Source organism: Priapulus caudatus, unplaced genomic scaffold, assembly GCF_000485595.1.
Source record: "Priapulus caudatus unplaced genomic scaffold, Priapulus_caudatus-5.0.1 Scaffold543, whole genome shotgun sequence".
Lineage (NCBI taxonomy): Eukaryota > Metazoa > Priapulida > Priapulimorpha > Priapulimorphida > Priapulidae > Priapulus > Priapulus caudatus.
In genome coordinates, this window is record NW_014577604.1 from 14,824 (window position 1) to 26,552 (window position 11,729).

The 11,729-nt window shown below is 46.1% G+C and overlaps 1 protein-coding gene across 1 annotated transcript; it reads left to right on the top strand.

Annotated features, from left to right (window-relative positions):
* The first annotated feature begins 344 nt into the window (after positions 1 to 344).
* On the top strand, positions 345 to 4,303 carry LOC106811478 (NADH dehydrogenase [ubiquinone] 1 alpha subcomplex assembly factor 3-like). The gene is made up of 2 exons (XM_014815115.1): positions 345 to 412; positions 2,998 to 4,303. The coding sequence occupies exon 2, from the start codon at positions 3,091 to 3,093 to the stop codon at positions 3,739 to 3,741; it is 651 nt and encodes a 216-aa protein (XP_014670601.1). The 5' UTR covers positions 345 to 412; positions 2,998 to 3,090; the 3' UTR covers positions 3,742 to 4,303.
* The last annotated feature ends 7,426 nt before the right edge of the window (positions 4,304 to 11,729 follow it).

Here is an 11,729-nt window from a genome sequence, read left to right on the forward strand (position 1 = left end):
TTGCTATCGTAACGTAGTTTGTCCATCGTTTGATGCATTTTTAATGTGACCATTGAATGATGTAAAAATTATGATGTATCGAATGTCAATGTTGGTAATTATAAATTTAATTTTTTATTGTACTAGTAGGTACTATTAGTATTACTTAGGCCTAAATTTCTGCTGTGCTATTGATAGTGATATGTCTATATACTAGGCATAGTAACCCTGGAATTGAATGTATCCTGTTGTTAAAACTATATCGCTTCACATTCAACAACGGGAAAGGAGCAACACGAGTTTTACCGCAATAATGAATACTTTTCCCCAGCGTCGATAGATGGCGCTACTGTACGATGAAGCGTTGCACGCGTAACGCAACAGTATTTCCTGGATTTTGATAACTTGTGGAGTTGTTCTCATGCTAACTTTGGTAAGTTGAATTTAAATGTTATTAAACAATATGCGGGGTGTTGACCGGACTTATTTATCGCTAGGCCTAATTACTCGTTAGGTTTCTCTTTTCCTAAAAGTAAAATGAGAACACGACAATGCGTAGAATTTTGGGTCAAAGTAGTGTTTACACACCCATGTTCCGTGAGTTTGGTTAGTGTTAGGGTGTAGGGTTAGGTTAGGGTTTTTAAAGCCTGGGTGGTCAAAATAGGATTTTGGCCAATTTTTGCTGTGTAACCGTAGACTAGAATCATCATTCTCTGTTTCAGTTCATTGACATTAATCTTATTAGACATTACATTATTTTACATGGTAATGATACAGTAAAACTCTCATAAGTCTACACTTTTGGGACCAGCATATTTGTGGCCGACTTCACGAAATTAAGGCCGGCCATACGCGTAAGTCGTCATTTTGTCGACTTATACGTAGGGCTCCCCTCCTAGACGCCTGTCGCCGCTACGCAGTCATAAACCACAGGCACTTGGACCGTTTCAATAATAAAATGATGGCTTAGATATAATAATAATAATACAACTTGGCAGTAGCTACTACAGTACCAGCAATAGTCTTAATGTTTGATTTGACGCTAATAACTTCACGTCAACACCGTTAAATACACCGATGCAACCACATAGCCCGCCACGCCATTGTGCATGCACAAGCTACACAGTAGGTTAGAGCAGGTAAGTAAAGCGTTTACAACAGGAAATTTCCAGTACCGCTCCAGCTTCTTGTCGATGCACTAGAGATCGAAATTCAAACTCCAACCGCCATGATATTGCATCTGTGTGGAGCTGAAATGATCACTTGTTCGAAATATTACGTCTTCGCAACATGTGTACGCACAGACTTTTACCCAGAATTATATAGAGAAATCTGCCTCAAATTTGCCCGCAATCGTGGTTCCCATGAACGCGATTGTAAACCGGCGACAAGTACAATGAGCAATGGCCCGGCGGCATTGCATTCCTGGGAGGCAATTCTCCTGGCAATCTTTGCTCCGCAGAATGCAATGCGCCGCCATTGGGCTCATGTACTCTGTCGGTTTACAAGCATGCGGCTTCATGGAAATTTTGCGGCAAATTTGAGCAGGATTTCTTCATATCAATTGTCTTGGTAAAATCTGTGGTACCATGTTGCAAGACGTATATTTCGAACAAGTGATCATTCAGCTACACACAGATGCCAATATCATGGCGGTTGGAGGTTTATTTCGTCTCTAGTGCATCGACAAGAGTGGAGCGGTCTGGAATTTCTGTGTAAACGCTTTCTTACCTTCTCTAACCTACTGTGTAGTTGTGCATGCACAATGGCGTGCGGGCTATGTGTTGCATCGGTGTATTTAACGGTGTTGAAGTGAAGTTATTAGGTCAAATCAAACATTAAGACTATTGCTGGTACTGTAGTAGTACTGACAAGTTGTATTTATTATTATTATATTAACCATCATTTTATTATTGAAACGGTCCAAGTGCCTGTGTCATAAACGGCCCTAGTCTAGAAGACGTGTCCCACAATACTTCATGTCTACAATAGAATACACAATGGGGCCATTCTTAAAAAATCATATGTTTGCTGTCCTCCGACCGACCCACGAAAATAGCCGCGACCCAAAAGTTTTTTTTTACATTTTGAGTTCCATATTTTATTTTATTTTTTTACATTTTTCATAGTTAAGACTGAAACACAAAGCATGTGTGGCAAACATGAGAACAGACTTAAAATAACTATTATGCCTCACACAAAAAAAATTGACCTACCTACCTACCTACCTACTAAAAAAATCATGGGTCGGGGGACAGCAAACATAGAATTTTTTAAGGATGGCCTGGGTCATGTCTTCTAGACTAGCAACGTCATAAACATGTACATGACATCACTTCACACCACATACATAGCAGACAGGAAACAATCGGGTCCGTACATCAATCGACACCGCTGCTGGCCATAACGCACATACATCGTACGCACTAGCGGCAAGCGCGGCACACACTGGCTATCTGTAACACCCGCTGTTTATTACACGTTTGGACATTGCAGGACATTTGTGGTGCACGTCTGCCAAATTTTCTTGGAACACTTGCTGAAAAAATAGGGCAATTCCGCGAGGCCGTGCTCTGGAATGAACTAGTTAGTATAGCAGAATTTTCAGGGAGTCACACAGACTCCTGCATAGGTCGAATATGCGCATATCTGCGACAGCCAGCTCGCACATCTCCTAGACCCGTACACTGCGCCATCAGCATTTCTGATGACGACTTACAGATGGGAAATTACTGTTGTTTGTATTACATGGGACCTGTCTGAGGGTGACGACCTGCACATAATGACGGCTTATAAATGATGACTTAGGCGGGGCTATTCCAATGGATTTACTATGAGACAAAATCGGGGCTTTGACTTTCATGACGACTTATGCGAATTGACGAGTTTGACGATGACAACTTATGCGAGTTTTACTGTACATAATGAACTGTATATATATATATACACACATGTAATGAAACATTAAATGTTATTTAAGCACAACTTTTTCTTACATGAAATACCATTCACTTTCAGGTCACGAACACTACAGTCATTGCTATGTAAGCAAAGACCAGCCGTTCCTGTGCGACGCGTTGCATCCGGCAAGTTCATTCTATCAACGCCACAATGTCGTTGCTGACACTCGCACGCGCAGCGGCGCGACCAATCACCCTGTGCGCCTGTAACCTCGTGCGTCCCCGCCGCCTCTCCCCCGCGCTCCTCGCATCGCCACGGCAACCGACGGGGACAGCGTCGCTGCGACCGTGCACGTCTCAGTTTTTTGACGGCGGCGAGACGGACCCGCTGAATCGCACGTCGGTGACGATCATGAACACGGGCGCCGAGTACGGTCTCATGATCGACACGTTCAGCGCCGCCGGCTTCCGCCTCAACAACGGCATTAGCGTCATCGGGCCGATGGCGATCTTCGCTCGCTCGGTGCTCAGCTGGAACGTCGGCGACCACACCGAGATCACGCCGGACTCGCTCTCGCTGTTCACGCTGCTCGCGCCGCGGCTCGACATTCTCGTCATCGGCGTCGGCGACGCGGGGCTACAGTCGCGCGTCGACCCCGCGGTTCTCGTGTGCCTGAGGCGCGCACGCATCAGCTACGAGCTGCTGCCGACGGAGCAGGCCTGCTCGACGTTCAACTTTCTCAACAGCGAGGGTCGGTACGTCGCCGGCGCGTTCATCCCGCCGTCGGACGTCAAGCTGACAGCCGACGACATCCACGACAACGTGACGCGCGATAGGAACATCTACCAGATACCGGACTGAGGTGGCGCCAGCGTTGCCCGGACGCGATCGCGAGCGGCTCGGGGGGGGGGGGGGGCTGAGACCGATCGGCATTGAAGTTATGAAGGGATGAACACTTCTCTGAAAATTGTTAGCCACGGGGGAAGCTGTTGTCAGAAATGTCTAAAGTAGTTACGACGTCGTAAGGCCCCGGGTATAACGTCAGAACTTTTACGCATGGCTTCCTAGAGTTGTGAGAGTCGTAGCTATTTGTTTTACGATGATGACCGCATGTCTATCAGAGAAGTAATCCTCTGTTTGACACGGTAGTTTGTATCCTTCATCTGAAATGACTTGCAACTCGCGGCAATCGGTTTATGATGGAAGTTCTCCAGATGATAAATTCACTGTGCGTGCAAGAGTGCTTTGTTAGGCTATTCTTAAAATATGACAACTTTAGGCAGGGATGACTTTCTACACTTCATAGTCGTTGCCCTTCATAGAGTTGTGTTGATGAATCCTTTTTGTATGATATGTTAGAGGTGAGCGAGTTTTTGCTTTGTGTTCATTATTTATGTTGAAATAAACAATGTTACACTTTACCTGTGGAAAATTGGGTTATTTATCATTGGTGAAATAATCTGCGGCATGGACCCACAGCCCTTGAAAGTCCATGAATTTTGTCCTTTGTCCTTGAAAGTCCTGAATTTTTCCTTGTGGCATTGAAAGTCACTTGAAATAGGTCCAAGTCTTTATTTTATGTCTAATGTCCTGGAATTTTACATTTTTGACTTGAAATAAAAAGCAGCTCTTCATTGCTTGGTTATCTGACTGACCCTATTCCAAGTCTTCGATAAACATGTTAAATTTATTTATTACTCGGTGTTCATATTTTTCTACACAATTGTGTCAATTTGTGTGTAGGAATTGTGTGTATTTATTCTCATTGAATTAGAGTGTAAAACAACTATTTTTACTAAATATATATGAATCTAGGGTATATATGATTACTCTAGAATGCTAAAACTACTAAGTCACAGTGTCCTTGAAAAAACCTCATTGAAATGTCCTTGAAAAGCCTTTGAAAAAAATAAGTCACACTTTTGTGTGAACCATGTGAGTACCTATAGCACTGCAGTAATAATGTACCATATAGAATCAACCATCACGATCAGGTTACATTCTCTCGGGAATAAGTGATCCCCCTCTCCGAAATGGTATCGCCTACGACCTTGTTAGCACGGTGAAAAGTTAGCCAGGCAAATGGCCGGTTTACAGTCTCAACTTTTTTCACCCCCCAAAGCACAAAATATGATTATACGGCTATAATACGCGTTTTTACAGTCACACATACACACACGCGACCGGGCGCACACACGCGGGTATGGTTGCACGCACGCGTGCGCGTATATTATAGGCGTAAATTCACATTTTGTGGTTTGGGGGATGAAAAAGGTTCGGCTGAAATACGGCCATTTGGCTGGCAAACTTTTCACCGTACAACTGATGCCGTGGGCGATACCACTCGCGAGAGGGGAGCAAGGAATAAGTGATTACTTTTATTCACTGCCTGACACAGCAGATGAAAGGTTAGCATAATTAAAGAACCGGTAACAGTTTATTATTACATGTATTATTACAAATCTTTATGGCATGTAATTCAACTACATGTATACATGTACTGATTGATGATACTACATTACATATTGTCACAGGACCGTCACATGAATCTACGTGAATGACAATACTAAACGACTTGTCTGCGTCAGTAATCGGCAAGGTATAACGGCTGTTTAATCTGCTATCGGCACTCATTCGATCGCAGACGGCTGGTCCATTCACTGCCCGCACTCGCTCAGTAATCTTTGCCTTTCGTTTCAGGCTCGGCCCTCGACTGTTACGTCTGTAACAGCGCCGTCGATGACGCGTGCATCGACGGCCCGTTGGACGGCTACGATGTCACCTGCAGCAATGATTCCCTCTTCTGCAGACAAGTGACCGTGTGTACGTAGATCTATGCAGCGCGGAGAAATGTTTAACGGGTCGCATTCTTTCGGTTGTTCACCCATACGCAGGCATTCTGGCAACGTGATAAAGGTAGGTATGGCCCATACCTACCGTTATCACGTTGCCAGCATGCCTGCGCGCACTTTGAGCAATTCCTACTCACGCTTTCTACCTTTGCTATAATGCTACCTCACTATATTGCTGCCTGTAATGCTACCTCTGCTATATTGCTGTCTATAATGCTACCTCACTATATATAATGCAGCATTATGCTACCTATAATGCTGCCTATATATTGCTACCTATAGTTTAATGCTACCTATAGTATAATGCTTCCTATAGTTTAATGCTACCTATAGTATAATGCTACCTATAGTATAATGCTTCCTATAGTTTAATGCTACCTATAGTATAATGCTACCTATAGTATAATGCTGCCTATATTGCTACCTGTAGTATAATGCTACGGTACCTATAGTATAATGCTACCTATAGTATAATGCTACCTATAATACCACCTCTGCTATTAATGCTGTCTATAATTTTACCTCTGCTATAATACCACCTATAATGCTACCTCGGCTGCCACTCCCTCCGGCTTCTAATAACAAAATTCTAACAAAAACAAAATCCAATACTCTTCTCCATGATTTTTACCTCACCCCCCCTCTCTTTCTCTCTCGCTCTCTCTCGCTCTCTTTCTCTCTCTTTCTTTCTCTGTCTCTCTCTCTCTTTCTCTCTCTCTCTCTCTCTTCTTGTCTCTCTCTCTTCTCTCTCTCTCTCTCTCTCTCTCTCTCTCTCTCTCTCTCTCTCTCTCTCTCTCTATGTCTCTCTCTCTCTCCCTCTCTCTCTTTCTGTATATCTGCCCCTCTCTCTCTCGGCAGCTGTAGTTGGGGAGCCAGATGGAGCTGACCGCACGTGGAGGGAGTGCGGCCTCGAGACGGACGCCGACCACGGCGACGACCCCAGCAACATCGTCTGCAAGAAATCGGTGACGACGAGCACGTACAAGAAGGCGTGCGACTGCAGAGAGAGCCTCTGCAACGCCGCGCCCGGCTTCACGGAAGCCGCCGTCGCCACGGCGATGACCCTCACCATCGCGGTCGCCACCCTGCTGCTGTAGCGGACGACGTCGCCATGGCGATGACCCTCACCATCGCGGTCACCACCCTGCTGCTGTAGCGGGCGGTGGCGGCGGCGCGAGAGATCCCCGAGCGCGCGGAGGTTTAATTTTCCATCGAGTGTGCGTTCACTCGCGCTTCGGCCGACGGATTCGCACGGCAACGACGAGGGATTCGTATGTTGGTATTAGTTAGGTAATGGATGCTCCGTCGGTTCGCGCTGCGAGCGATTCTCGCGAGTTCTGTTTGCGTGCAGTTAGCACGGTTAACGCGGTTTGTCGAAATTTTCCGTAGTGTCTGCAAATTCGATCGGCTAGCGGCTTAATAAAGAAGACGTTTGTGTTCAGCTAGCTGGTGTTGTGTATCATGTACCCTGTCGACAGTAAATGCGAACGCTAAACCAGTTTTGGAAACGAGTCTGGAACTCCCGCCTGTCCCGATTTCAACTACTATATTTGTCACCTTTAGTAAAATCCATAAAAAGTAATCGACGTTAGCAGTTCCGGACTGGGAATGGATTGCTATTTTCAACACTAATAAAATGTCCTCTGAGGACCTGACGAACAGAGATTGTACGAAAGCAACGTCAGAAAGTATAAATGCAAACAAACAGCTCAATGTAGATGATGACATCATCACAGTCGTGATGAGAATTATTTAAATATATTCACATTCTACACTTCTACAACCCAGAACAGAATAAAATACACAACTGCTGAATGGCGGCAGTGCGCACAATTAGTCTACTCACGAGCGAAGGAAAACAAATAGTGTTTTTGTTCACTCCCGGTCTAATAATACTATTACAAACAATACATCACCCAACAAGATGACAACGTCCAAACCCTAAGAGTCCTGTGCCAGGGCTCGCCGAAGCTCTGTGAATGCTTCGCAAATTGCGAGCAGAAGGTGGCGCCACGTACGTTGCTCGTCAAGCCCCAGGCGTAGCATCAATGGGGGTAATGTGGAAGACGAGTTCTCTTGTTGGATGCATTGTTGCTACTGCCGGACACACGGGATTCTATCGCGCATACAGCACTAACTCACACACACCGTCTACGGTCAAAACTACGCTACATGTGTGATGAGACTCACGGAATCGACAGTCAGAGAACCGATTTGTAACACAAGCAGTTTAACAAATGTCGCATGAAGACAATTTCGGGGACGCGGGCCCGCGGCGGGGCGGGGCAGCGTGGGACGCGAGCCCGCGGCGGGGCGGGGCAGCGGGGACACGGCAGTACCTTGCGAATCTAGAAGCCACGTTGCTATGCATTTGCCTCAGTCGAGCTGCATCGGGTAAAATTTTGTAACGGTCTCTGCAAAGCGATCGGTCGCGTTTGTCCGCGCCGCCACCGCCGCCGTCATCCACGACGTTGCCACGGTAACGACGCGACAAGGGCAGAACGATACGTGGGATTCTCGACGCGACGCAAGTCGCACATCGCACCTCCGCATCACAGACGATAGATCAGCTAGCGCCGGTCGCGCGATCGCTCGGACGGACGGAGGCAACGGCCGTCCGTTCCATGCAACAGATGTCTAAACTCTTCCTACGGGGATAGAAAAATACCGGCGCCCCCTGGTGGGGCACGGCTCATGCTCTCGGTCGTCGCCGCCCGGAGAACGATCTCGTAAATATTACCGAAGTAAAATCCGGCGGCGCTGCCCCACGCCGCACATCGGCGGCTAATTCACATTCTACATACTAAAACCGGCCGGACGCGACACGCGCGAGTCATACGCGTGTCTACATCTACGTACGTATATATATATATATATATACATTTATATCGCCTCTCGGTCGTTTACTCCCGCGAAAGGCGAGCAGGAGTATGTGCTTAAAGCTGGATTTACACTACTGACTTTATGTTGGCGAATTGGACCAATTTTGCAATTTGGCAACTCCGAGTTGACAAAAATAGAGCATGTTCTAATCTCCCAACTAGTTGCAGTCGAGTGGTTTGTCGCGCAACTCTTGCGTTTACACTGCCGATGTCGGTTGTATAGTTGGGAAGTTGGTCCAATTCGCCAATTCACCAACACAAAGTCGGTAGTGTAAACCCAGCTTAAGGCGCGCGCACCGACACGTTCGTGTTTTCACATTCGCTACAATTCCACGTTCACAGCAATTCACTATTACTTAAAAACCTCGCCGTGGACAGGGAGCGCTCGCGAGATGAGCGGGTCCGGATCGCTGATTCGCCGAGGCGCGAAGATAATTTCGAAGCCATCCAATAGAGATGCGTTGCCAGGCAGTTACCGGGGAAGCATTGCGTCGTACTTATCTGGCTCCCGTGATTCCAACACTAGAGGGAACAAGTGAGCATCGCGATGCACGACAAAACAAACGCGTTTACGGGCAAAGGTTGCGATGGCGAAATGTAAGGCTGTACTTTCTACACACACCTGATCATGAACGCAATCCCAAGTACGGTTCGACCCACGAGGAAACATTGTAAACCCTACAATATCCCCATTCTTAATATCATATAACAAGACTTTATAATAGAAATAATAATGATAATAATAATAATAGACGGCACTAGATAATTTACCCAGATATATCTACGATATACACTAGGGCTGTCGATATTCCGCCCGAATATTCAATAAAAATCCGATCACAATGATGATGCTGACAGACGAGGGGTCCGGTCCCGCTCCTCCCAGCACTAGATGGCAGTAGTGATGCTTCGTGTCGCCAGAGGTCGCCGCTCCTGCGGGCGGAGACGTCGCTCCGTTCGCACATGCCTCGGGCCGCACAGCCGGACGCCATCTGTGGTGCTGCCCGCCACCAGGGGGCGTGCTACGCTCACCTCGCTTCAAGGAGCGGCGGGACGTCGGACGCACGTCGTTTCGCCGGTATTTAGTTGAGATAGTTGAAATTGCCTAGTTGTTGTCGCGTCGCCGCCGACCGGAGAAGTTATCCGAAGTCCATGCGCTTGTCGCGTGCCTTCCCGCGTGATAACGTTCGCACCTTGAACGCCGCTGCCTGGTACATTTGCTGCGGAGAGAGAGAGAGAGACAGAGAGGTAATGTAAGATCAGGCTCTGATTCAGTCTGCTTCATGATTACACTGTTATCCACATATATATTGAAAAGCGGATATGTACATTATACATCAGCAGCTGGATGTCTAGCACGCAGTTTAGTTTAATCTTTTTCGTGTTTTCTGTTAGGCCAAAACAAAATATAGGTGTGGTTACCGTTTCCCGACCGACCCTATTTATTCCCAGCAACCCTAAACATTTTATTGTCAATTTTCTTTAAAGTAAAAAAATAAATTAAAAAAAATTTAAAAAAAAATAAAAAAATATGAATTGGACAGTTCCTGCTTCAAAAGGCACAACGCACATCCTTCGGACATGGTTCGTAAATAAAATGTTTCAATAAAATAAAATGTTTTCCCTACCTACCTACCCTATTTTTTTTCGGCATGAAACGGTAACCACACATATATTTTGTTTTGGCCTTATTAAAGATGTGCTGATGTTTTCAAGTCACTATGTCACTAGTGTTGTTTTTTCACTAGAGTAGATATACGCAGCTAGTTAGCTAGCCACCCGTTCGCTTATGCCATCTAACGTAGCTACACAGACATAGCCAGTTAGCTACCCACCCGTTCGCCTATGTCATTGTCATCTAACATAGCCAGTTAGCTACCCACCCGTTCACCTATGTCACCTAACATAGTTCAACATACATAGTTAGTTAGCTACCCACCCGTTCATCTATTTCATCTAACACAGCTAAACATATGTAGCTAGTTAGCTACCCACCCGTTCAACTATGGCATCTAATATGCGTAGCTAGTTAGCTACCCACCCATTTGCCTATGTTACCTAACTCAGCTATTAGCTTGACATATGTAGCTAGTTACCTACCCAGGGTTTCTTCTACATAAGAGGCACAGTGACGCACCGCCGTTGTCAAATTTAACATCGCCGTTGTGAAAATCTTCCTGTATTTACCCGCCGTTGTCAAACTAGTGTCAATCCAAAAATAAATGGATCACCACGTACTTCTGACTATATACATGGAAAATCGTAATGAAATTCACAGCAACGTTTCTTTTTGCGTGCCGGCACACTCCTGTGTCATTACCGATTGCAGCTTTTTCCTCGATTCCGGGAAAGTTTTCCTGTCGCTCCCTCATACCAGAGGTGCCCACCCTATGGTGTACGGTTTGTCAATTTAGTCCAACCATATTTCGGTTTACAAACACACACCACATTGTAACGCCACCAACACGTTATTTATAAAAACCTTATCTTCCTTTACAGAAACACGTGTACATATTTCCTACCAACAGGTGCGTGCGCCACCGAGCCACAATTCCCCCCACACTAGTTTGCTAAACCAACACTATACTAGTAGTTGGTAAGCGAACGATACAAGTAGTTTGCACAGAAACATGGTTTTTCGCCTGCAGTACAGAAACATGGTGCCCGTTGGGGGGTTCGGAATCGGCGGCCGCCATATGCGCCCGAGGCTACGTTAACGCGCCACGTACATAGGTCAAAGGTTGCACACTGCGCGGAAAACCATGTTTCTGTGCAAACTACTTGTATCGTTCGCTTACCAACTACTAGTGTAGTGTTGGTTTAGCAAACTAGTGTGGGGGGAATTGTGGTTCGGTGGCGCACACACCTGTTGGTAGGAAATATGTACACGTGTTTCTGTAAAGGAAGATAAGGTTTTTATAAATAACGTGTTGGTGGCGTTACAATGTGTATGGTTGGGGGAAAATATGGTGTGTGTTTGTAAACCGACATATGGTTGGACTAAATTGACAAACCGTACACCATACCACCCCTACATGTACAGCAATAAGCACGCCCACGCGACTAACAATCAGTGCATCCCCCCCCTCCCCCCCCCCCGTACTTCAATCAATAC

What these genes read in the sequence shown, in the direction of transcription:
- LOC106811478 (XM_014815115.1), top strand. Translation starts at nt 3,091, where the DNA reads ATGTCGTTGCTGACACTCGCACGCGCAGCGGCGCGACCAATCACCCTG.